Source organism: Amphibalanus amphitrite, unplaced genomic scaffold (assembly GCF_019059575.1).
Source record: "Amphibalanus amphitrite isolate SeventyFive unplaced genomic scaffold, NRLGWU_Aamphi_draft 000446F_arrow, whole genome shotgun sequence".
In the NCBI taxonomy this organism is placed as follows: Eukaryota; Metazoa; Arthropoda; class Thecostraca; order Balanomorpha; family Balanidae; genus Amphibalanus; species Amphibalanus amphitrite.
In genome coordinates this window covers 311429-339380 of record NW_024881940.1, presented here as the reverse complement: position 1 = coordinate 339380, position 27952 = coordinate 311429, and the positions used below count along the sequence as shown (strand labels likewise).

The following is a 27952-nucleotide window of genomic DNA, read 5'->3' as shown; positions in this document are numbered from 1 at the left end:
TTTACGACGATGTGTTTACGACGATGTACGACTGTGCGCCCCACGCATGGCTACTGCTAACTAGCTCTGTGGCATATCTCACCGGCCCTGATTGGTCGCCGCTGGAAACTGACAGCTCTGATTGGCTGGCTCCTCTTTATCAGCCCGACTACGGTTTATCTCGCCCATGATCTCCTACAAACTGCTCGTCCTATCGATCGCTCTGTTCCCGTCACTTTCGATTATGGCTTTTCCTTTCACATCTTTATATTGTTATCAGGACTGGACTCATGTTATTTTGTTATCGATTAACAGTGGTAGCAGTTCTTAGTCGAAGCAAGGGCGACCGAAAATAGCCTTAGTTTTCCTTGCCGGTCCGATAAAATACGTCTAACAGCCTCGGAATTGGGAAAAAAATAATGAACCTTAGAACGAACAAATGAAAATATTATTTCCCTCACTTTAATTGCTAATCCTACAACAGCAATTCAGAATATTATTTGAAATGTCACTTTCTTAGAAGTGGGCAGCAATCATTCCTTCAAAGATCAGGCTCATAATCTTATCAACGCCATCTGCAACGCATTGGTGTCTCTCTGACAAGCCCCGGAGTCTGTCCGCCCAAATCACCTTTCCTGAACTCCGGGTCGACAGTGAGATGACCCACCGAGACACCCGGAGCCGGAGCCTGTACAGTCCGTGACCTCGTTGACCTGAGACCGACCTTGTGACCCAGCCCCCATGCCGTGCTAGACAGGTGGTAAACAACGCCTTCAACAAGCTCAAGGCCGGGAGCACCCGACTGAAGCGTTTGTACGAAAATAGGAAGCAGAAGCTGCATCACCAAGCTTCCATGGCGTTTACGTGGACATCACATTACTTGGGCGGGCATGCAGACCCTCTAGATTTAAATTAGAACGCTATAGTCTTCTTCACTGTCTGGTTAACTGCTTGTATATTGGATTAAAAAGTAATTGATGGATAACAGACCATAAACAACAATTAGTGTTTCTCTGTTGCAGAAAAAGGGCGTTCGCCTCCACTTTTGTTTTCTCATTTCTTAAAGGGAGATAATGACCTTTTTCCACAAAATCTGAGTTAGGACCATTTTCTGACAAAACACAACAAGTTATAATGTAAATTAAAACCATTTTGCTCAATTCGGTACCTTGCCGCAAATATCTCAACTTGAAGTCACGTTAGCGGGGAGCGCTGAAAATGACCGTTGAATAAGTACTTACATCACTTTTTGGTACTTGCATGTAATTTTGTAAAATGAGCGTATTCCTTACATTTGATCTTCATCACATCTAGTTAGTTAATGGTCGTCTATAGTGCCTTCAAAAGATATTCATGGTTTGGGGGTGGTTTATGTCTAAATTTACGCAACTATTTTTCCTGTTCATCATCTGACGCCATATGCTGCTATTTTAGTAGCAACGACTCAATTTTGAATCGGTCCCGCCGACTGCACAATAAAAGAAGATAGATACAACACTTTTGCGGCATCACTGAAAAACTTATGCAGTACTGTTATCAAAATTTTCATAACACCGTTCGACAAACCTGAAGTCTTTTTGAAATAAATATGCTTGTATTTTTCGCTTCAGGCTCTGACGCCAAAATAATGAATTTCGTAGTCGCAATCGCAAGATTTGGCTGCGTTTCTGGCGCATGCCGTTCATTTGTGGCGCAAAATAATGTAAACAGTGTCATTTCTCTAGGCACTATGTACCCCCGAATTAGAATCTAATTAATTCTAAACCGAATTAACTCTAATTCAAATTAGAATCCTTACAACCAAGCAACGACAAGGCGATAACATAAACAAAAACCCAAGCGTCGCTGTTTGAAACAAAAGCGCCATATACTGCGACTTTTTTATAGAGAAGGACAACGCATTTCGGTGGGTGTTACAAGTACTGCAAGTACTGCTTCTTTTTTGCAAAAATAAAAACCTTTTTCACATACGAAAATGTGCTAGGAAATTTTCATATTTTATAGAAACTACAGTAGAAATAGTATAGATGTCGAGTAATTTTTATTTAAGAAAAAAGAAAGCTCATTATCTCCCTTTAACTAACAACGCATTTCTGTTGGCAATCCATTCTCGCATTCTCTATCGACTTTCTGTCGACGGCATAAAACAGACGGCCAACAGGTTCCGGTGACACCGCTCCTCCGAAACTCTGCCAGGTCACCGTTAGGCGGCGCTCCCACTCTCTCCGGCCGCACCCCCGGCCTCTCTCCTAGTCACGGAGGCGGCCGCGCCCTCCACACCTCCGCTCCTCCCTCTCTCCCGCCCTCTCTCCTCCCCACCCCTCTGTATTCCGAGGTCAGGGGCACTTCATAGCGGAGCGGCGGGACATGCTCTCAGGCGGATGAGAGAAGGGTGGGCCACCCACAGTTCCTGAGAAAAAAAAACAGGTTATCTGATTTATTTGGGTGAGTGGGTGGTTTATATCAATGTAGCCTCAGAAGAATCTTCCCATATTGCTAGGATGTTGGTTAGAATTGACGAGGCAATTAGGGATTCGGAGGTTGAGATTGACATGATTAAAAATTACATACAGGTGCAATGGGTTTAGGAGTTCTTTATATGTTTGCTACGGGCGCAGAAAACATTTAGTTTTGTTTGCAATGCCGCAGGTCTTTGCTACATACGAGTACCTATGCATCTGTGTTCTTACGCGGTATTGTCGTTTGGTGATAACGCTGCCTCTAAAATGGAATGCCTATCAATAGGTGATACCACTTCAAATCGCAAAAACTTGCTCGATAAAGGTAAAACAAACAACCTCAGTGAGCCGCATTGTGTCGACGCACCAACAATGCCGTTGCCTGCCCTCGGCGTGATTGACGTTGCCATGCCTTGGCGTTTCGTAACTGCACCGTCCATGGTATGCGTTACGGCAAAGGCGTCACATTCTTCGGGCGTGAGGTTGTTATTGTTACGTCACAATCGTTACATTGCTGAAGGCTGTAAAACCTTCTACTGAAGAAAACAAACACTGACAATTACACGCTGTTTTACCAAACCGGGGCTTAGGGTCAAGGTTGTTGCCTTAGAGGTACCAGAGCAATTTGAGCAAAGAGGGTAAAGAGGAAAACAATTTAAAATTCGATGCAATGATATATGCACTTAAAGGTGTGTCATAAACATAAAAGGCTATAAACTTCGATCAACACATTCCCCTGCTAGACATGCATCGACTACATACGCTCTAAAAGCCCCGTATTTAGACCCCCGTCTGTTGAAATGACAGCAATTAAACCTGTGACCTCTAAGGCCTCCCATAGACACACACCTCAGACCTTGAGCGCTACCGTCTAATAGAGGATAAAGACGCGAGGCTGGTTCGATCCAGGCTGTTACGTCGCAGTATTATCGGTTTGTTGATGTAGTTGGTTCAACCTAACACCGAAGGCGTTTAGGTGCTGTGGGTGCCTCTTGTTTATCAGTCGATGTAACATTGGGAGATTGTTGATAGTCTCGTTCTTGAATTCACCGGATCTGAGGAAGGGAACAGTTAGAGGTCAAACAGAGCTATCAAACGGTAAATGAAAAACACTTGTGATATAAATAGGAGGTTGGAAAAGTGAACAATGAATAGTATTTTAGAATTAAACGCCTATCGATTATCGAATTTAATTTTTGTTACGCTGTTAACTTTAATTATTCATTTCATCAACAAAAGTCCCGATGCCAGTTCTTTCACATTGTTAGTATGTGTGTAGTGGTGGTTGTGTTGGGGGGGGGGGAGGAGGCGAGAAACAAAAATGTAAACTAGCACTAACCAGGCTAATTGCAGGCGTTTCCTGCGATGCAGCTTCATTACGAGCCAGTGCAAAGCGACTTCTCCCAAATATATCGAAATAAAACTAAGCCCAAACGACTGACCCGACCCCACCGAGGCGACGGGGAAAAATACCTCATCCACTCTCATGTAACTCAAATCATAACCGAAAAATACGATGTGGCACTTGGGACAATCAGTCGCTCTGGTGCCTCATAACAACTCCAAGGTGGCACTTAGCTGTATCCTGGCGGCGCCATGCCTGCGCGCTGCACCGCGTGCTCGTGGCCAGGTCACGGACAGGGTCAAAGGTCAACGCCGCCGACCGCGTGACCTCGCTCAGCTCACACCGGTTGGACAGGGTGTCGCCATAGGCAGCGCTCGAAGGGATGGAGCCTCGGTTGGGGCTGGGGCAGGCGTTGCTTCGTGCGTTACTTTGCTTTTCTTGCTGGGTATCGGTGTCATCTTGTCGCATCTCTCATTGGCATCAGTGTCCCCTCACTGCTTTTCTCATAAAGTATTACTGTTTTCTTGTAGGGTATCGGTGTCATCTGACATCGTATCTCTCGCTGGGTGTCGCTGGCGTCGTCACTCGCGCCAGGGTCGGTCGGTACTTTTTAGCTCTGTAATGGGGACATCCGGTGGTTCATTAGAGCCGGAGCGCAGTAATAGGGCTGGGCTTGGCGCCGTGGTGGTGCAGAGTAGGGCGTTGCTGGGCTCGCCTCTAATCTGTAATAGACAGCGCCCAGTCGTGAGCATGGCTTGTCAGTGCAGACTGAAGGTCCCCTGATATTTTAGTCCGTAATATGACAGACCTACGGCGCCCAAATTTTGCGGCTCATAACCTATCCGGCTTTCTGAGAGCATCGGACTGACGTGAATCGTGAAGTGAGATGTTACGTGACTCGTGAGACGTGACGTAAGATGGTACGCTCGAAGGCAATTAAATGATACAGCGCTGCTTATACCCACGCCCCATTATTGCATGATCAACGCTAAATGGGATGGTTCGCCCATCCTAGTTTTACCAAGCCGACACTTTTTTAGCTCAAACGATGACCAATTTTTAAGCCAGCACCTCACCGCCTCATTCAGGGCAGTAACTGCTGCATTGTCTTAGTATGCACTTATGTTTTCACCGTCCGCGTGCCATGGAAAGTGATCCACATGTGAGCACCTCTGGCTCACTCCACGGCCTAGTTTCTGCGTCCGGGGGCGGGTGGCGATAGTGGTGGAAACTCAGCGCGGATCCCACGGCCTGTCCCGGCGGGTCCAGACTGTCTGGGATCCCTCGGGGGTGGGTCCGGGGCGTCTGGGATCCTAGAGTGGGTCCGGAGTGTCTGGGACGCCGGGGCGGGTTCAGACTAGAGCGTCTGGGGACGCGGGACGGGTTCAGAGCGTCTGGGATCCCTCGGTGGTGGGCGGGTCCGGGCTGTCTGGGACCCAAGGGAGTGGGTCCGGAGCATCTGGGATCCCTCGGGCGTCTGGGGTCCGGAGCGTCTGGGGCCCTGGGGGTGGGTCTGGAGCGTCTCAGGGAGTTTCTGCAGTACCAGAAACTCTCTGAGTGTTTGAAGACCCTGGAAGTTAATAATTGCCTCGAACTCTGAAATTTCCTCAAATCCTGATGGTTTCTCGAGCATTGTAGCTGCCTCAAACACTGATGCCACATCAAACCCCGAGGCTTCTTCAAAACCTTAGGCCACTTTGAGCTGCTTGGGACCCAGCGCGATCCGTCCTGCCTCATACCCTCAGACAAATCCAATAATGGTCAGTTTCCGTCTTCTAGAAAATCACCTCCATCTGTCTTTTCGACACGCTGATATGAGCCGAACCAACGTACCAGGCCCACCGATGGACTGTTTTGTCTTCGTTAGTCTGAACGTTTGCCCGCGATTTGTGTGTGCGGCCGTGTTGGTAAGACGGCGGTAGTGTGTATTCAGTGCTCATTGGTCACATGTGGTGACGGTTGGTGCGTTCATTAATGGCTCCTGTGTGGACGGGTGGGGCGTCCACTAATGGTTCCCATGTGGACGAGCTGTGGACGCCCTGGAAATAGAAGTAGCAGCAGCGACGTCAACTGAATCACCAGCGGCGGCAGCAGCAGCAGCAGCAGCAGCAGCAAGAGATCGGCTGCGGCTTTTCTGCCTGTGACCTCTACGAAAGCTAATGAGATTGAGGCATATCGATACCATTCTCTGCTTGGGATATTGACGCTATTGATTTTGACAGTTGTTATTCATGGAAGCCATCATAAAAAGGTTTCCCGCTTTACGCATGCTGAGCCTTTACACGAATCGCACGCATATCCTGCAACTTTTGACCACATAATTCACATATCATTAGTGAACATTTATTCTTGAGCGTCTCACTGGAATTCGAATAAACCAACCAGCAACCCACATCTCAGTTTGCGTCGACTAATAGCGATAAAACACATAAGGAAACCACAGTGACAGATCATCATCCCGCAGGTGATAACCATTAGCCTGAACGGTGATCAGTGGTCCCTAACATCAGCTCGGTAAGGTCCAGTTCAAATCGGAGTCCCCACCACTACCAGCCGCGGCTCAAACGCCACGTGCGCGCCACAAATGGTCATCGTGGGAACTGCGGCCAAAGTGGTCACCACAGCGCGCCGTAATCGTCTCCAAATAGGTGTGAAGCCACTGCTACAGTTTCCATGGGAACCTGCGGACGCTAACCGGGTGAATAAACTCGACAACTGTGACAGCGGAAATGCCAGAGCTGCGAGATTTGCCTTTGAGTGGGTGCTATCGCTGTCATTTCCCAGAACTACTAATTACTACGGTAGGCATAGATCACCACTTAGCATTGCAATTACGCACATTTGTGGCTAATTTTGGGTAAACAATGACCGAATATGCAAACTTTTAAAAAAATCACATGTCTGAAGATTCTGAAACCATTTTCTTCTTTAAAACAACTTTATAGAAAATGCATGCTCATTACTCAATTACAATTGATATTAGTGCCACAGATAATACCATTTAGCAGCGGTCTTAACGACTTTCGAGAAATGCAGCTTCCAGAAGACTGCGAGATAATGCTCTCCCCTTGCTACTCCCTCCCGCGAGACGACGCATGCGCTAGTGCCGTACTACTAGAATGACATAGCTTAACAGTTAGCAGCCGTCTTCTACCGTCGTCCACCCTATACGATACCAACCTCCCCACTACCGTGGGACACACAGACACCAATCGGGGCGTCGCCCACCGCGCCAGCTGACTCGGCGACGTTTTCGGCGCACCTGTCCTAGATCACTTTCCGTGTGCCGATTTCGACTCGTCTGCTCCGATTTTGGCACCTAGCGGCCCGCCCGCCGGCGCCGGGTTGGCTCGAATGTGTGGCGGCGGACCATGTGTGAGGGTAGTTGCGGTTAGGTGTAGTTTCTTCGGTGGTGGATAGAATGATTTAGAGGCTTGGATTCATGTCACGTCAATTGTCGCTAAACACAGTCTACAAGCGTGGCTTGGCTTATGGTTATGTGTAAATTTCAGTTATTTTCATGAATGAAAAATGGATCTTTTGTGGGATATCGCTGCTTGCTACTGATATTGTTTGTTTCAAGTGATTCCAAGCTCAGTTAATGCAACAGGTACTGCTTGAGGCTGTGGGTGTGCCCTCAGCCCGTAAGCTTTGTCCACGTGAGCCAATGGATTACCATGGGAAGTGGAGGAATATCGAGAGAACCACTAAAACCCGCTGACATCGCTCGGTTCCCTGGCCAATCACTTTGCAAAAGTTGGACGCGACTGCATGGGGCCTTCCCATTGCTGAATAGAGAAAAAAATGACTGCCTATAAAATGAACGTTTATATATGACGTTATCTGTTGGATGTGTGATTTGTGATGGGCTGACAGTATGTCTGTCTTGTTTCAGAATATCTTGGACAAGTTTAACCCCAGTGCCAGGCAGCTAATCGCTGCGGGAAAGGCGTATCTCAAAGCTCTGCATGGTGAGTACCTATACCCAAAGTGGTTGAAATCCACGACGGAGTCAATAGCTGTTTTCACGACGGCCACCTGGTACACATTTGGTGCCCATCTGGTGCAGATTAGGCGCAGATTTGGTCAAATTAGGTTCAGTGTTTCTCTTAGTAGCTATCAGCTAGGGTTGCACTAATTGCTTATATGCCTGCTTTGTCATATTATCAGAGAGCATCATTGATTAAATCACTGAAATAAATTCATAACATGAAGATATTGCTGTAAAAGAGATTAGGTGCAGATTTGGTCAAATTAGGTGCATTCGCCGGGAGTCCCGTCGTGAAAACAGCCAATGCTGCACTATTCATCAGCTGATTTGTTAGTTAGGCCCACGCATGCGTTGCTGGATGCCTACCTGTCACTCATTATTTGCGCTAGATATCTTGTCAATGAATCGGCCAAACCGAAGTCGCATTGTTCCTAGTAGCTGATCTCGCTAACACGACTTGTGCTACCTATCGACCTGCCGGCACACTCCTCGATATAATCGCTACCAACCGACCAGATGCAGTGACTCGTCGAGGCGTCACCAGGTGCCACTATGGATCACCTCACGATTTTACCCGAATAGTGCTGCGTCACGTGAGTGCTGCAGGTCGGAGGAGAGCCGTTACCGAGGCGCGCCCGATCTCTCGCATCGACGACGCCGAGTTCAACTGGTTACTGTCAACCAGCGACTGGTCCGACCTGCATCGCGCCGCCTCGCCGGACGGCAAGTGGGCTGCGTTTCTCGGGACATTTACATCTCTGCTGGACCGCGTGGCGCCCCGCCGGCGCGTGAGACTCCCTCCGCCGGGCGCCCCGCGTATCACGGACGCGACACGTGACCTGCTGGCGCGGCGGCGCGCGCTGCTCGGTCCCGGTCAGAACCGCGCTGACTACAAGGATGTAAACCGACTGTGCCGAGCCGCAATTAGGAGAGACCACGCCGCCTACTACACCGACCAGTTGCGGGAAGCCGGGCCGACGCGAATGTGGTCGGTGCTGCGGCCAGTCATTGGGTCGGGGAAGGGTACCGCCGCTGCCCCGCCGGCAAGCACACCGGACGCTCTCAATGAGTACTACGTGCGTGTGGGTCCGACAACGGCGGCCAGTGTGCCGGCGCCGCAGACGGCGATACCGAGTTTACTCCCGCGTGTGATGTCCTGCGTTTTTCGACTGCACTCTGTCGGTTTAGATACCCTGTATAGTATTGTAAGCTCTATGAACAAGTCAAGTCACACAGGCTTAGAAGGAGTAAGTGTCGACATGTTTAGACGATTTTTTCATGGTGCAGGACCAGCACTAGTAGATATTGTCAACTGTAGTCTTGAGACCGGAATAGTGCCAGCAACTTGGAAACACGCATTAGTTACCGCCTTACCAAAAAGCTCAGACAGCCACAAACCGTGTAACACGAGGCCTATATCAATGTTACCAGCCATTATGAAGGTCTGCGAACGTGTAGTACAGGGTCAGCTCGCCGAGTATTTTAACGATCATCATTTATTTACTGACGCACAGCATGGCTACCGGCGAAATCGTTCCACCGAAACCGCCTTATCTGTGATAACCGACAAAGTGTACCGTGCGATGGACAGTGGCGAAATATCCATTTTAGTACTGCTCGACCTTTCAAAGTGTTTCGACGTAATTTGTCACGACAAATTGCTTGCAAAGCTTCGCCTTTACAACATTGACGCTCCATGGCTAAGCGATTACCTGCGCGGACATTCACAACAAGTAAAAATGCGACATACAGACGGTTCATACACATACTCAAAGACGCTCCCCATCACATCCGGTGTGTATCAGGGCGGTTCCCTCAGCTGTTTGCTATTCGCCATTTTCGCCAATGATATGTGCCTGCATGTTCCTGAAGTCAGCATTGTTCAGTTCGCAGATGATACGCAGATTTTAGTGACCGGCAAAAAAACGAATCTGAGTCAATTAATATCGGAGATGGAACGTGCACTATCAAAGCTGTTTGACTGGTTCTGCGCTAATGATATGAAGGTGAATGCGACAAAAAGCCAGATGATAGTGTTTGGCACCCGCCAGATGCTGCGAGATATGCCTCCCGTGAGGCTCACCGTGAGCATCCGGTTCGCTGGGACTATTATGCACGAGTCCGAAACTGTGAAAAATCTAGGCGTTGTGATGGACAAGCACTTAACTTTCCATAGTCATGTGAACCATGTCGTCTCAAAGTGTACCGGATCACTCCTGGCCTTAAACCACGCGAGGCATGTATTACCAACACTGACCATGAAACCAATCGTGACCTCGTTAGTAGTATCAACTCTGCGTTACTGCCTTTCCGTGTATGGCACCTGCGGAGCTATAGAGCGGCGTCGACTGCAGAAAGTGCTGAATTTCTGCGCTCGTGTGATAAGTGGCCGACGGAGGCGAGACCATGTATCCGACGTGTTGCGCAGCTTAAGATGGTTGACGGCTGACAACCTGGTATTGTACCACAGGGTGTGCGGTGTACGACGCATTGTCGAGTCCGGCCACCCAAGCGAGATCGCGAGCACGTTGGTCACCGCTGCCGGCCATGGCCACGACACGCGGAATGCCGGCCGACTACGTCTCCCGCGAATACGTACCGAGGCGGGTAGGAGACAACTGGTGTACGGGGGCGTGGACGAGTACAACCAGTTTTGTGAAATTTATGACGGCCGAACATCTTTTAAATATGCGCTCAGAAGATTTTTACTTCTGAAGCAGGCAGCATAACAATTTATCACTGACACTGACATGGCAACTGTTCTGTGATGTTTTGTACGAATGTATGTGTGTATGCTCATTTATCTATAACTACTCGTTTTTACGTTATATGACACTGCGTTAATGAAAAGCCGCGAAAGCGGATTAGCGTGAATAAATGAACTGAACTGAAGTAGCGACCGGAAATATTCGTATTGTGCAATATGTGCATGCATGAGACAGAGCACTTGCTCTCGCTGGTTTGCCCATCTTTTTGCGCTCCTTCATTTTGATCGATTTGATGTCTCCCCCATATGTTTTATGGCCATTTTCTGGATGGCAGTAACCATAGTGCGCCGTGCGTCTAGCAATAAGTGCGAATATCGCGCCTAGGAATAGGGGAAAACGCCATTATGGGCCGACGTTTGATGGATGTGGGCTGGGTTCGTGAGATCCGAGCGATCTGCTGAATCTCCCGCGATCTGAGAGAGAGAGAGAGAGAGAGAGAGAGAGAGAGAGAGAGAGAGAGAGAGAGAGAGAGAGAGAGAGAGAGAGAGAGAGAGAGAGAGAGAGAGAGAGAGAGACCCCTATATGTGGAATTTGTGGATTGTGGATGTTGGCGCCTCGAGTACCTACACTTCCAAAAAGGCTGGGGAGCCTGCAGCGGATATTAGAGTGTATCCTGACAACAGAAGGACTGCGCGTTTGCTGAGTTAAGATCTAAAAGATTTATTTTCACCAACCACGCAATTCACAAGTTTCCATATCGGGTTTCGCTTTCATTTTGTCTGGTCATTGGAATTAATCGAGAGCTGGGTGTAGCGAAAACTTCTCCTTAGTGACCAGACCAATTCAAATGCAAGTCACCTGCAATTTCTATGCAAGTCAGCAGGTCATCTTGTGTGGCTAGATGACGAAGTTGATGGATAAGCACCTGTCGCTAGTCGTATCACGCTTCACTTGTGCTTCTGGTGTACGTCTGTGTTTGTGCAGCGACCTGGATCAAAATGACCAGTTTCACGTTTATCAGGTGCTTATAGAATGCCCAGCTGTTTCTTCTAGCTTCGTGTGAATAGTTCAATTATTCTTTTTCACTTCTTCCTTTCCGCGCTAATTGTTTAATGCTGATTTTCTTTGCTTCATGTTGGCATATAATATAATCCTTCTTCTTTCTTAATGGCTTTTCCTACAAAGAGCGATTAATGAATTGAATTTCTCTTTTATTTTCCAGACTTTTTGCAGCGCTCTTCCCTCGTTGAGCGCTTAAAAGCCTTAATGAGGCACTCAATGCCTGCAAAAGATATATGAATAGCTCATCACTTCAGCTGCCCCAACTGTTAGCAGACAGATCTCTCGCTTTCTCTTTCGTTCCCCTCTTTAGCATGCTGCCAGTCAGCCAATCAAACAGCCGGAATGGCTGTGACGTCATCACAGGCCGACACACATTTCACGCACGATTGGCCCGCGTTTGACTGAAATTTGACGGATCACTGGCTGGTGTCATTTAACCACGGGGCTTGCCGCTCAGCGTTACAAATTAATTACCTACCTGGCGTTTGACTTCACGGCGTTTGTTGGCCCACAAAAGACGTTGATTGGATAGCTGGATGACCTTGGTTGGGCTTTGATCGGTGAGTGATCGGCTGATCGCGCGGCAAAAAGATCATATGAATGGCTGCAGGGGCTATGATTAAGCCAGGCTGAAGCCGCTAGGTTTTTTGAAAGCTGTTGAAAGCTGCAGACGCTTTCCGATTATGTGAATCGTCAAGGGCATTTTCTAATTTCTGTCCTATTTTTATTCGGAAAGCTGCTTTGATTCAACCACATCAATTTCAGTTTATGCCATGAATTAGATTTACTCGCGCTAATGGGCGACCTTTCTCTCCGCTACTGCATCTCGCCTCTTTAAGACCGGACCGCACTGGACCAATTGGTCCCCGTGGAACGTGACCTCTGCTGCCTTCAAGCTCGACGGTGCCGTTACGTGCTGGTATGGTGCAACATTCATCCAACAATAGAAGCACTATCGTCGCATCACAGCGTCGTTCTTCTTCGGGTGTCGTGCCCCAGGGGCATCTCTGTGGCATCTTGACATTCTACTGACCTTGAATTTTGTGTCGAGTAGCTCGTTTGAGCTCAGGGAGAGGAGAGTAGATCGCTTGGTGACCTAGATGCTGCCCAACTTACGTTTTAGTCTTTGTCTGCCTTGACGAGACTGCTCTGCTGATTGACGAGTGCTTCTCTTGCGGATTTTTGGCGTGAACGAGTGGTATGCAAGAAGCGAGAATTTCTCACTTACAGGCATGTCTGACACTACGAAGACATATCAGGCCATTATAAAAACACGGCACATGGAATATTCAATGTGATCTCGCCATTTTTTTTTTTTTACTTACATTTGAAACGATTCTTTCCAAACGAAACAATGAACGTCGTGTCTCATATGATTTACGAAAACTACAGCATTGTTGCCGACGGGCTCATTTCCCATTGCGTGCTCACCTATGCTCTCTAACAGAGGGCCTTCCTGTGCAGAGGGCCTTCCTGTGCTCGGTCGTCCTCGTCGCCTTGCGTGCCCTCTCACATAACTCCATCCGCCGCCCTTGGCTGTGCGTACGCGGATGTGCAGCTAATGGCGGAATGGGAATTGGCGTTTGGGCGCGCCCATTTGGTGTCAAAGGGCGTCCCCGCCCTCCTTGTCACAACTCGCTCACTTCCGCGATGGGAGGGCTGTGCCCTTGTTCGCTTTGACTGAGGCTAGCTGCTTGCGGGCATAATTGTTGTCATCTTGCAACTCCTGTATAGGAATAGGACGCAAGCTATATTGAACAGTATATTTGAAATGAATTGAATTAAATTGAATAACAGACCAATGTTGAGTAGGAGTATGCTTTTGATTTTTGTTAGACTATTAATGATATTTTTATTGATGTTCTTGTTTGTTTCGGTCCGCGTTGTTTGATGCCTCGTCTTCTTGCTGTTTTACTTCTCTGTTGTCTGGTGTTGCAGCTCCGGCTGTTCGCTCGATATAACTTATCAGTGTTCGTTATGTTAAGGTCCATTCAGCAATCAATGTACAACAACAAATGTTTACATCTTCTCCTTTAGCGTGGCATTATTCACTGGAACACATAGGTATGCAGCATTTATCAAACGAGTTTAATGGTTTGTTTTACAAACCATAGGCGGCGGTACGGGGAGGGCACCGGGGCACCGTGCCCCCCTTTGATTTTGGCATTTAAACATTAGCCCTATGGGCGTTGCATGGAAAGAATGGGACCAAAAGTCGGGAGTGCCCCCCCCCCCCTTAATTGAAGGTGTTCCGCCGCTACTGTTACAAACTGCGAAACTATTGCGACTAAGGACCTCGCAGGGTGTCTAATTTAATGGCGATACCTCTCCACTTCTCCGGCCGCTGAGCTGTCTATGAGCCCATGACTCGCCCCTTCTTTGCCATGCATACTGATTGAATCACCCGTCCGCTTTTCTATCGAGGAGCGTTTCTCTGGCCCCTTTTCAGTGACGCGGCTGGGCTTGAGAAGTCTGGTGGAAGCTATGTAAAGGCTGGTACTGCAGTACACGAAGGCAGATACTTGATTCTTGAGCTTTGATATGTTTGATCTCGACAATGGCATTCATCATGGTTCATGTAAGATGTCACTGAGTGGACTTTACTGTCATAGGGTTCCATTTCCTTTGTGGATTAGGCAAATCAAAAATATGTAGTAAGAAAGCTTTTAAAAGTTTTCCGTCACTTGTGCCCAATTTGAAAGTTATCACGATCCAGCCACTATCCATGTCAGTTGTTGTTCTGCCCAGTCAGTTCCGTGATAAGTGGAAGAGGATAATCTTTTTATGAAATATTATATCACGTCTTTGCTTAAAATTCTGGAGCCAGGTTTCCACAGACACTTTCAATTACACCTCATCAGAGGCCCAAACGCCCGTCGAATAGAAACGGCCCGTTTAGTGGCTCTCGTGTGTGGGGTCCTCTGGGATTTGAGAGAGCGCCCAATAGGGTGGGAGCGAGGGGATGTTATTCTCCCTTCACTGGCTGGCTGACGCGGATCTAAATCCTAGCGGAGAATAGCCACTGCAGCTCATCATAGGGGCAGAGGATGCTGGGCGTCTTTTGGAGTGAATGAATAAATTCCGGGAGTTTGGAATCTTTTATAAACTTGCTCTCAGAAACTTGATTAAATCTCTGAAGTTCGCTCATGATTAAGAGGAGAGAAGAAATGCTCTCAATAGAAATACGCGTATGCCGCCTGAGGCCGACTATGCATCAATATCAAGATGATCTTCCAACCTCTTCTTCCCTACGTCCTCCCCCTCTCTTCTTCTTTTCTCATCTTCTATCGATTTTTTATGTTCATCCCCTCTCTGTCCCCTTCCCTCCTCCTCTTCCTCTCTCTCTCTCTCTCTCTCTCTCTCTCTCTCTCTCTCTCTCTCTCTCTCTCTCTCTCTCTCTCTCTCTCTCTCTCTCTCTCTCTCTCTCTCTCTCTCTCTCTCTCTCTCTATCTCTCTCTCTCTTACTCACTCACTCTCTCTTTCTCTCTCTTTCTCTCTCTCTCTCTCTCCCTCTCCCTCTCCCCATCCAACGCCACAGACTATGGATACAGATACGCCATTTGTGGTCGGCGTACACCCTTGGGTGCTGTCTCAGCTCAGCTTGTGAGTGCCGTTTTGTGGATGTTTTCTTGCCGATAACGAGCACAAAACGAGTGTTTTCATGAGAGAGTGCTGACGGAAGGGTGTCAATAGTGCGGGTGTTTAGAAAGTCATCGATACCGTGTGGTCCTTTTCGTTTTTAAAACCGCATTGTGGATGAGTGGGGTAGTTGATGATATTTTCCATGCGTCATGGTTTGACTGAATGTCATCCTGTTTACTGGCTTCATGGTTTGACTAAACTGAACACGTCAACAATTCCTTGCATTCATACGCTTCCTTTATCAGTCAGTGCCCACTCCAAACAGAAAGTGGAAGAGCCTTGACTAGTCTTCAACGATGGATGGCTTAAAATCACGAAGTGCCAGGTGGAGCAAAATCATAACCACTTGTCAGTAGCTGATGGAGGCGGAGGAAATCAAACATTGGAAACTCAGAGTTTCCTCTGAGTTTCCAATGTTTGAACTTCGCTAGGAAACTCCAATGGAACCGCGGACATTCCTATCGCGTTGTTGATATTCGACTACAAAACTGCAATGCTGTTTATAGGGGAAATGCCTACCGTTGGTATCTCCGCTCTCTTGTGTTTTCCTTGTGCTGGTCGACGACCTGTTGCATTCTCTCGGATTGAACGTTTCAACAGTTTCCTTGGAGCATGACGAGATGAAAGGAGAATCATGAAGTGCAGCTGACACGGTGAATCACGAGGATTTGTTGGAATTCGTGCTGCCTCTGATCTCATGTCAGCTGCCTCCGTGCCTCTGACTGAAGAGTCAAGAGATAACACGCTGCACAGCAGATGCTGCTTCACAGCTTAGATATCAAAATGAAACGTTCCGGCATTCATTTTGTGCTTGACGAGATGTAATATCACATGGCTTTGAATTTTGACCTACCGGTGCAGATGTGCTATGAAGTTTTAATCGGTGATGCGGCATTATCTCTGGTGGTTATTGCCACAAATGACTGTCAAATATTCTGGTAAAAGCTATCGCATGCCACCCGATGAGATGTGAGCACAAGAGCATTCAGTACTCATTAAATGGGTAAGGTTCACTCATCGAGCTAAGGCGTCTTTTCTCAGTGAATTAGGATACATGATTCCCTGCTGCCTACATAATCTTCCGATCTTACGATGCCGATTTCATCACATTTCACCCCAGACTTGTCAGTCGCATCTCAAGTGCCCCTCACCTCGTCAAAATTCCAAATTCCAGCCCTCTTGTAAAACACCTGACCTCGGTCTAGATGGCCTGTTGGTCTCTGGAGTCACCACAAGCGCTACCCCGCTCGCCATGTTCCCTTGACCTGCGCGCGCCCCACCCGGGTCGACCTTTGACCTGCGCACACCACAGTTTCTCCTGCGCAATCGGGGGGATGTCGGAAAGTGAAACGCGGTACATGTCTGACACAAAGGTCGCATCGTGGTGGCGGCTGGAGAAGCTAATGATCCGAAATTACTGACGCCGGGATGATGCGGAATTACAAATCGGAGATTACGGGAGGATTTTTAGATGTGGACATCGGAAACGTTTACAGCGTGGGAAACGAACGTTTATTATAGATTTGTTATCTACGGCTGGGATGTCAGGTTTCCTTCGTAGAATTTGAGGGCGTAACTTAGTAGTTAAGACGAGTTTCATACGGAGAGATGCAATTACATCAAGCTCACAAAACTGTGTAATTAATCTCACCGCGCGGAGAAAACTTTGACAACTTGCGGACTACGTCAGAAAATCACCTGGCTGTAAAAAGTTTACATTCCTCGTCCAGCAATCTGCATAAAGTCGAAAAGCCAGGCAATATTGCAGCATCGCTATGAACACTAATTATTAGAGGCTTGATTGGAATACTTGATAAAAAGGATAACAATTAAATCCCCCAGAAAAAACCGCTATAAACATCGTTAGTTCTCGCTTCCTACTGCAGCGCCTAAAGCCAATGCTGTCGCCCATTGGGCCGAAAATTAAGGTCTATTTTCTCCCTCGTCGGAAAGTGACGAGCAACTTGAATACATTCCTGGACAAAGTTTATATGCTGTGCCTCTTTGTACGAGTGCTTCTTTTCTATTTCTGCCAAAATAAAAAGCGCGCTCTATCGACACAAGAAAGGGAACTCGTGTGTTTTGAAACTGCAACGATTGAGGCCGTATTTGTGTGAATAGATCGCGAGTAAACGAGAGCTGTCACATATTTCCACTTTCTCCAACAACTTCTGACCTAATCGACTCGATCTGTCGCGTATGTCACCGGAAGAGTCTACTCCACGTGCCGGAGACGACGGGGAAGGGATGAGCTGAGAGCGAAAGGAGGAAGGGTGGGAGGGAGACGAAGCGATAGGAACGATAGGAAGTCACAGTGATAGTGAGAGTGAGAGTGAGAGATAAACGGAAGCCAATAATACGGATGACCGAGCAGAAATGGCGTAATTGGTGACACAATACAAGCAGAGTTAGATACGCTACACAGAGGCAGAAGTCAGAAGTTACCGTGCCGTAGGGTGCAGAAATGTTAGAAGGCGAACATCACAGAAACAGCAGACCTAGTTGAACGGGATAGAGAGCAGAATATTTCATGCAGTGAAGAGACGACAGATTATGTCACACAGCACATGCAGAGGCATATTTGTCACATTGCATAAAAATCATGGACTTAGCTGTACCGCGCATTTCTTTAATATCAACCGAATTGCAGAGAAAAGGCAGTTTGCCATACCACTTAGATACGGCAGAATTAACCCTACCGCTCGTATGAAAAGCAAACACATTAGCTCAATCGCCGTCGCGCAGTCGGCACATGTATCCGCAAACCTAATTACTAGTTCCACCGCGTGGAGAAAACAGAGCAGGCCACACCGCGGAAACGAAACAAGAGTTCCGCACGATGAATGTAGAAAAAGGTGCGACTGTGATTGAGTGTTGCGCCACAGTGTCAGAGCATTGATTGAGAGGGTCTCTAAATCGTGGAGGGAGCGCCTCTTGGAGTGTCTTGTGTGGGATGTGCGTTACTGAGTGAGTTTTGTTTGCACCCACGCGGTGACCTAGATGGGAGGGCCGAATCAGGGCACAGGACGGAACAAGATGGATGTGTTCAGGTCGGGCATACCAATGAAGAGATGTGGACTTTGTAAGTGAACTGTAAAAAAGTGTTTCATTGGGAATGGTGTGATAAATCTGTCAGAGATTTCTAGTACGCATTTTGTCTTAAGCACAAAGAAAAGCATGTCTGATGCCTAAAAAAAAAAATAGGTTCCTGCTCACTGGCCCCAGTAGAACTAGTAGATCATCAGTATGAGTTTGAATATTGCATATTCCAAGACTTCTTATTAAATTGCTGACTTTTTAGCAAACATTTGAAGCACATATCTGCAACTTGCATGTCACGTTATGTTATGCTTGCCGGCCTCACTTTATGTCCAGTGTCCACGTCACGATAAATATGACGGTACGTTCTACCATAGACCCGGGAACAGGGGGGGGGCAGCGGGGGCGCTTGCCCCCCCAACTTGAGAGCCGAGGGGGCGGCGCCCCCTCAACATTGAGGAAGAGAGAAAGGATCTTTCCTCCCTTTTCCATACCTACTTCTTTCCTTTTTGTTTCCTTTATACATCTTAACATCAACACACGGCATTTTCCTTGCCATCTGAGTTGTTTCTGTTGATACAGTATCGATTTGTCAACATCTGCTATTGTCATCCCGCTTTGGTTTGGGCCTGACCTTGGCCATAAGTTTTACAGACCATATTTTATGCTGGACCATTTTAAGTCAGCTTTGAGAAATATGCACATAACGTACAACGGTGGTAAAATCGTTGCTATAGGCATAACACAGTTTACACGCTCCGGGTGTGAGGGAGGGGTTCGGGGCAATGAGTGCACTTAAACTTTAAAGGTGCCGCCCTCGGAAGGCCGGTATGGGATAAAAGCTCAGCGACACTAAGGACTGGTGTGGTGCCTTCGGTTATCGGTAGTACCCTCAGAGAATCACCGGCGTAGGGCCCTCAGAGCCGCTGGTAAGGGGCCTTTAGAGGCACTGGGGCCGTCATGCAGGTGCCAGTGTGGGCGCTCAGAGGTGCTATTGTGATTCTCTCAGAGGCGCCGGTGAGGGTCCTTACAGGCGTTGCTGTGGGCCCTCATAGACGCTGGTGTGGAGCCGTTACAGACGGGAGTGGGGCCTTTAGAGCCGCTGACGCGAACCCTCTACAAGCCGGCAGGGGGTTCTCAGTGATCGGCAAGGGGCCCTTAGGCCGGCAGAAGCAGTTTTGTGGGGTCCTTACTTAGAGACCGGCATGGTACTGTCGACGCCGGTGGGGCACTCAGTCACCGGTGTGGGGCCCTCAAAAGTCACCAATGGGTGGCCTTTAGATGCGCAGGTGTTGGCCGTTGGGTCCTCAGAGCCACCGATATAGGACTTTAATAGACACTGGTGTAGGCACTCAGAGTTGGGCGTGTGAAACCCTCAGAGACACCGCTGTGGGCCTTCACTGGCGCCGATGAGTTACCGTTATTCCCCAAAGTTACCGTTATTCGGCCCTCAGAAAAATAAGTGTGGGACCATCACATGTGGGAAATGCCCCTAGAACTGGCCCCTCATAGGCCGATAAGAACTCTCAGAGGCCAGTAACGGGCCTTTGGAGACCACCGAGGGACCCTTAAAGCCGTAAGAGGTCCTCAGAAGCCGGAGTGGGGCCCTTATGGAGATCTTAGTGTGGCTATTTAGGGCCCATGAGGTGTTCTAACGAGCCCCATGGGCCCTTCTGAGTCGAAATATGGTCATCGTTAACCTTCAGCGGTCAAATGGCGCCGCAGGGACCCTCGGACCCGAGGGTCCCTTTGAACCCAATGGGGGGGGGGGGGTACGTGTCCCCTAAGAGCCCCAGCTACGCCACTGTTTCATATGCATCATGTCAGGTATTTTAGGCTCGCCCCCCCAACTTGAAAATCGTTCCCGGGCCCCTGCGTTCTACTGCCGCAACTTCCGACCAAAATATCCTATGCTGCATCATGTTGACCATTCAGCAAATGTCCATCGTTTACCCTTGCTCCCCTCCAATCCCCGTCTCCATCCTGCCGGTGACACTGCACGGTGCAAGTTTCACATCACCTTTAACCTCGCTCATATACCCAACCAGCTGGCGAGCGGTCATGCATGTTCGTAGTCACAGCGGTGAAAGGATTCGCCCAACGCCTGGGGCTAAAGGCAGGCGTCCGCTGCAGCGACTGCCAGCCCGACACCGGACGTAAGACTTTCTTTTTGCCAAGGGGAGATGGATGGGAGTTCAACGGAGACTGTAACGGGGACGTGACTGATTTGTGATTTGTGAGGCATTGGGGAGTGGTGTAGCGTCGTTTATTGGAAACTGGGCCAGCCGCACTGAGAATTATTTTTGACACTTCTGTTCCAAAATTAGATGTGGCAAGTTGAAAATGCGAGCTTAAACTTTCACTTAAGTATTCCAAGTTATTTGTTATTTATTTCATGTCATTTAAACAGTCATCAAGTATGATGACGCCCTATCATACCGAAGCATTAGAGCAGAGTAGGTATGTCGAGCTATGTCACGATCAAAAACAGATCAATCAAATCCAACAGATTAGGAGCCTATTGACCTATATCGACCGAGTCCGTGCTCACTGCTGTAACTGCCAATGGTCGCTTCGATTAGATGTCACTAAAGGTCAAACGCCTCAGGCAATAGCGACAACACAAGCCAGTGACTCTCGGCCATTACATACATGAAAGTTACTGTCTAAGAATAGCCCGATCAAGTTGGGCTTCGTGATCAACGTGCCACCTGATTTGGCTCATCATTCCATCACTCTTTTGGTTTATCGTATCGGTTCATGCAGTTCACCAGAAATAGTTCATATCCCATAGGTATGTAGATCCACCAGTGCGTCGATTCGTTGGTTCATGGGACCATCAGTCCGACAATTCATTGGTTCATCAGTTAATTGGTTCATCAGTCCGTTGGTCCACCGGTCTATCCGTTCATCAGCTGATCAGCGAGGACCTTCCTCGGTTCAGCGGTCCGAGAATATTCGATTTCTCGTCGCTCGATTCTAATCTGGTGGCGCCGTGGGGAGCACAGTCGAGCCGACCCGGTTGTCTAGCTAAAAGTGTGCCTGCCTAGATTGTCCCCAAAACCATTGATCAGGTCGCCCTGTGGCTGACCCACTGTCGCGAGCGCCGGCGTGGTGACCCCGAGTGACCGTGAGTGACCCTTGACCCCGAGAGTTCAGTTCGAGGCAGCAGACAGGAGTCGAGTACAATGCCAAATCTGGGTCTTTCAGGCTAATGGTAAAAACCACATATGGTAATATAGGATGTTCATGTGCTGCGGGAACAGGATGCGTGTTACTTACGAAAATCGCACGGTATTATTTGGACCAATTTCATTGTACTGAGGGCTATACGAGATAAGCCATGCAAATCCGATATTTTTCTTGATCGCATTATTTTCGTAAGTTTTTGTTGCCGTTGTTATTGTTTTAATGAGAAATGTATGGCTGTTTATGTCAAATCTTTTTACACACTTAAATATAATTTTACAAGCTTTTTTTTAGCAGGTAAGTTCAGGCGGCTATAATTCACGAATACACATGGTACACTCCTTCAGGTAGAGGTCAAACATCTGCAACCGAACTATTGTATCCTTCAAGTATACCATCGCCTGGCAGAAGTGAAACCCAAAGACTTCAAGACCATGTCTAAGCCTCTCTAACAGGATAGCACTAAACCTCTCCACGCGAGCCACTCCTGAACCTCTGGCTTAGGTCCCGGTGGCGGACTGTGACCTACTTTCCGGCACCTCAAGAGTCAGCTGACCGTGGTAGGATGACCCCGTGCTGGAAGGGTCAACGTGGGCCGGCCCCTCCACCTTCGGGTGTGGGAATTCGCGTCCTCGTTGGAACTGTAAAAACACACCGGAGTTGAAGGTGTGAATTATGACGGAACGAAGTTTTCTTTTTTCTTTTTTGAATATACCTATAAAATGAGGAATGACTGCTAAAGTGCTGATTGTAGAGCTGTGTAGAGATATGGACAAAGTATGCTTGGTTAGACAAACAGATTCATGGTGTCCAACGGATTTAAATTATAGCGTAGCTCAATTAAGGCCTTTTCTATTTTTGCAACCACTTTGGAGTGTGGTAGCTATAAGCTCCATCATCTCTTCCAGGATGAATGCTCCCGTCTCACTCAATTTAATCCCACCCCTCTAATGAGATTTATATGCAAATTCGCCGGAAGCTCACCGCCATTTAACCCCAGTGGACAAAGAGGGCCAACCGAGGCGCGAGGGTAAGATCGGGAGAAGGCGGACCAGATTTAGAGAGTTGGGACGATAGTTGGAGAGTTCAGCGATGCCGATCTAAGTGGCCACGTTTCTGCCGCCGGCTACAATTGGTGAGCCTGTTACGAAGAAGCACTGCTGATTAGTTGAAGGAAAAGTCACCGGGTGGTGGGCACTATATCTCCACAAAGCAGCAGCTCCAATGATATTTTTAGAGCGTTTTCAGCCGCCGGCCTCGCTGGATTCCCTAGAGATGATTAACTGCTGGTGGCTAGGAAATATTTTTGGAAATTAACTTTTGAATGCCGTCATAAATTATAAAGATAATGAAATAGTTTAGACTTTAAATACTTTCATCTGCGAGACTTTCGATTAGAGTGTGACTTTTCGTGGTTTTGGCTTTTGATCTTACTTGATGATATTGTCGTCTGTCATTCTCTCACCCACCTTATCAAATATTGGACAAAGATCGGCTGAGAAACGCACTCAACAAGGCACTCGATGACTGTCCTGAGCGGCAGCATTCACAAGAACGAAGGATCACATGACCTACAAGAGGGACAACACACAGTGTCATGCCACCCATCCCCTTCCCTCTCGCGTCCCTTCCGCTCCCTTTCCGGAGATAGGCGGCTATGCGCGTACCTCCGGGGCTACGCGTTTCGGTAGAAAGTTGTCTCGCTTCACCTGCGTGTGTTCAAAGCCGGATCAGCTGAGTTCACAGCCCTCTCAGTGGTCCCAAAGCCGACAAACTTAGATAGATACAAGTGGATCTACTACCAGATCCTACTAGACCTACAACCAGATGTCTGGATCTTCAGCGGGCGTGAAGATTCCACGCGGGCGAAAGCTGACCTAAGGAGATTATATCGCGTGTTACGGACGACTCTGGGGATAAGTTGTTGTGAGAAATCGCTACTATATAATTAGAGAAGAGAAATACGCGTATGTTTGGTGCTGAGTGGGGCATCTCAATTATATACCTATTTTTAAAGGTAGATCTTGGAAATCAAACTAACGTGTAATCGTCAACGATGTAGGATGTTTGAACAATGCTTAGAGAGCCTTCCCTGCTGTGAAAAGTCATTAACCTGTTGAGTAATCCGACACCTGTTGTCTCCATAAATGGCGGCGGAAGTGCTGTCCACATTAGTCGCATAATCGGCTCGTGAAAATGCTAATCTCCTTTTCACCAGAGTTCAGGAATGCACTCAAATCCCGTTCCAGCTGCGGGAGACTTGTTTGGGAGTTCGGTCTCGCCGTGGTTTTCCTTTCTCCATGCCATGTAGGGTTGTGCCGTATTACCCTGTGTTCGTGTCAAATTTGGGTGAATTAATGTAGACCGCTAGGACACCACTCCTTCAGATTTCAGATTAATGAATGGAACCAGCTGTGCGCTACCATGGCTTTGATTACAAATGACGGACGGTTTTTTAAATGACATCGATGAGAAGAAAGGACTCGCATCCCGCGCTGGGTGATCCATACAGACAGGAACGTCATAATATTGTGACTAGGTGGTAAGCTGTTTCACATAGATTTGGCTACCATATGGCACATTTGTGTTGGAAAGGCACGTAGTGCATTCGGCCGAAATTACATATCAAACATTCGCCAGCGTTTTAAATCTTTCACTGTAATTAGTTCGATTTTTCTCAATCTTCTACTGGAATTGAACATATTTCATAACATTGTAAAGTCAAAGAACCTTATAGGTTTAGGCTTTGGGTTAAAGACTCATACTGCAAGCCTATAAATGTGCATTATGTGAATCAAAAGCTATGTGAATAGAAACATTGCAGCAATGCGTTGCGTCTGAATTTCATCTTTATCGTACTTCTCGTAAATTTTAGCCACCACCTAAGTGTGCCAAAGTTAATAGCACCATCGCTTCTCGTTTGTTGGCGAGTGAACGCGCGGAAAATGAGTTTGGAAAGGAACGCAGATTATGGCATAACTTTTGAACGTCACACCATTTAAAACAGCTTGTTTCCAGTTGACATGATCTTCACTCTATTTCAGACCCAATAAAGCTTTTGCTCAGTTCCATTTTTAACAAAACGACTAGTCGATGCTGAGTTGATGATCAAATGATTTACTATTTGGGCGTCTTGTAAAGTAGTCGCGACTTCGCCTTCCCCGAAGCGAGAAAATACAGTCGATTTTGACATCACTATGGAATATGAAGATGGCTGAACTCGCTAGAATCATCCAAATGCAATTTTGCCTCTTTCCACAAACGCGCTGTTTACCGAATAAGGCATGGATAACTTCGTTGACTGGAAATAAATCACTTTGACAAATAGTAGAAATTTGCTGTTCAACGTTTTGTCGGTTCGGAGTCCAACATTTGTTGCCAGTCATCCTTCTTAGGTATGTTTCAGATTTGCTGACGTTCTTTTGCTGAAATAACTTTTCTTTTCCTGTTTGGCTAAACAGCCTACGTTATGCGCCTACTAACCTCATACGAAGTAGGTAATTTAGCCCCGCAACCCTTGTTGCTGAAAATGCTGGCAATCCTTGTTCCTGAAAATGCTGGCAATCCTTGTTGTTGAAAATGCTGGCAATCCTTGTTGCTGAAAATGCTGGTCAGCTGTAAAAATTACATCGTCGACATGTTTCTTATTTTGGTAAGCCGTCACCTCATCACTTTCGCTCATTTTCGACAGCTCACGTCCCAACTTCCTCTTGGGCGTTAAGTTCCGGTCCCGAAACACCATGTGTGAACAAAATCCCGTATCCAATTGAGTTCCGTACCCAGCTACCTTCCTTGCTAGGTGATGTCGGCACCCACCGTCACGATTTTGAAAGAAACAAGCGGAAGGCGCCCGGAACTCATTTCTGGATCGCCACAGATTGTGTCGCTCCGCCCTCACACCCGTTGCTTCATCCATGAGGAAGAGCCCGCCCTAGATGACCCCATGAGAAGCGCAGTTCCCATCCATTCCCCACTCGCGCCCCGCGTTGACCCGGGCATCCTGTTTCGTGGGTGGGCGCTCACCATCACGCCAGTAGCGAGGCTTAGAGCGGCTACCGTCACTTTCCATTTCATTGGGTGCCGCTTTTCTTACGAAGGCTGTCGGTCGCCCATGAGAGCGTTGGCTACCGGAGCCAGATGTAGTTTCACTTTTTGTTTAGGTGTTACGGCGTGGCACTGTGAAGGCCTTCAGTGTGCCTGCTGAGGCGTGGCGTGGAACTAAAGGAAGATTGATTTGATACGGGAAGACAATTTGACGGTCATCACACTCAGTGCCACCGGCCAAGATGGGGAGGGGAGAGGAGGGCAAATCTATGGAATGATACTGACAGGAGGCGGGCGGGGGTGGGGCCGATGTTTCTTTAAACATAGACCTCTGTATCCATATGTCTGTGATCAGAGAGATCCAGAACTTCATCAGGAGGTTGTAAATGTACTTCAACTTGAAAGAAATTGTAGATTTGCTCATGACTAATAATATCACATATGTCACGTAAAAATCGCCATCAATGTAAATACTTTTGCTCTTTATTGTGATCTCCGTTCCCCATTGTCTTTTCCTCGATCGTGATTCCTCGGCCAGCCTCTCTATTGTGCGGATTTCGTCACCCGTGGTGAGCGGCACAGCTCCTGTTTCCGGAGCCGTCTCGACCCCAGTGACCCCAGATGACCCCGGTGACCTCAGATGACCCCAGTGACCTCAGATGACCTCGTGGCACCTGATGTGGTGAATCCCGCTCGGACGGCGAAAGTCGGATCCCAGGATCCCAGCCTCTCCCTCATGGCTTCTTCTGGTAGACTGCCAACTCGAATAGTGGATTAGCGGTCGTCTGTTCTTGGTCTTTTCTTTCAGACAATCGAAGAGTTTCGTAATGAGCCCTTGGCATTTTAGGTTGAATTGAAGGCGAGATGTTATGTGGAAGCGAATGAAAGGGCTTTTGCAGCTGCATTATGCATTATGGGTGCATACTTTGGCAGTAAGTGTACCGAGTGATAATACTGAACCCTATCACCTCAACCTGCAGATAACCCGATAATCACCTCGAAATATAGCATCACCTCTTATTATGATAACCCAAAGTTATCATAATAAGAGGTCGAATCATACCTGCTGAGTGAGAAACAGTAAAATAATAGATAACTCATGCACATTTGACATTGCATGTTTTATCGAAATCCCTGCGGCGAACTGCCTTCTAAAGGCACGGATTATCATCTTAAGCCAACTCCTCAGTCCTCATCCGTCCCGCCACCACTCCTACAAAGAGCTGTGGACCTCCTATCCGTCAGATCCCCACCCACAGCGCATGGGTGGAGCTTTTCCAGGAAAGTTGGTGGGGCAAAAAGTTGTCAAACCTACAATGTCCGATTGTTAAGTTAGATAAAATTCAACAATGATCAATTCTTTTCATTACAGAGATAATATTTTGCATTACACAGACATTTCAAAGCTCCTCAATGCGAAAAGCATAGGTTTGCTAAGCAGTAAAGTCCTGCAAATCGGCTTAAGTTGGTGGGGCAAAACGCTTATTGGTGGGGCAAAATGGCAAGTTGGTGGGGCAGGCGCCCCACCAAGTGAATAGGAAGCTCCACCCCTGCCACAGCGTTGTGCCACTCCGATGAATTGCACCCTTGAGCGCAGCTTGTTTGGAACACTGGAGCACTGGAACACAACAGGAACACAGGAACAGTTATGGGAGAGACAACACCGCAAAAGGGTCGCACCGGAATGCATCAGTTCCGCTAACGACACGGCTTGGTGGCTTCGTTTTGTCCTGGACTGTTAAGTCGTTTGTTCAGTGTGACATTGTCATTGTCGAGGACATTCGTGGTGAATGCGTTTTGTTCGACTGACGGACACTGATTGCTTTGAGGAGTGCCTACAAACGCGAGCTAATATCCTTTAGCTTGGCTATGGTTAGCACTGGTGTCAGCTCTGGTGACAAACCCGTTGTGAGAAAGGTAGATAGATAGATAGATAGATAGATAGATAGATGTATTCGAACAAGATCCATTATAAAACAATGGCTTTTCACTAGTTCACGTAAGCGAATTAAAACTTTGTGGACACGGCGAAACAGACATACCAGCTGGCAGCTACAATCACGCACATGATGAAGTCGGGTATACCCTACTGCGACTTAACAGCGCGTCTGACCGCAGAACGGAACCCGCACGTTCCGGGCTCCACACCGACACTGTTCAGTAACCCTACTCCTCGGTAGCACAGCCGTCTCCTCCCTGCCTCAGTTCGGATAGTCGGGAGCGTTTACAGGCTGGCCTGCCTCGTGTTATGGCTGTGGCGCTGATCAGCCCGCAGACCAATAGTCGCCATGATGCTTTCAGGCTGCCCTGAAACTATAACCCGCTCGACCGCACACACAGTGTGATATATCACAAGCTGTTCAGCAGTGAGCCACTGCAGTTGTTCCAGGGACTGAGATACGAGTACATGGTCATATCGCCTCTTGCCCGTCACTATATCGAACGCAGAAGTTGACAAGTTTTTGTACACGTCGAAGCTGCGTCATGCCACACG

At 47.8% G+C, this 27952-nt stretch overlaps 1 protein-coding gene across 1 annotated transcript in view; it reads left to right on the top strand.

The window, feature by feature from the left end:
* Window positions 1–27952, top strand: part of LOC122391616 — a 54975-nt gene that overhangs the window by 4125 nt on the left and 22898 nt on the right. The window contains exon 2 of the mRNA XM_043385730.1: window positions 7679–7754. Coding sequence (XP_043241665.1) covers window positions 7679–7754 — 76 coding nt within the window. The remainder of the gene's footprint in view (window positions 1–7678; window positions 7755–27952) is intronic.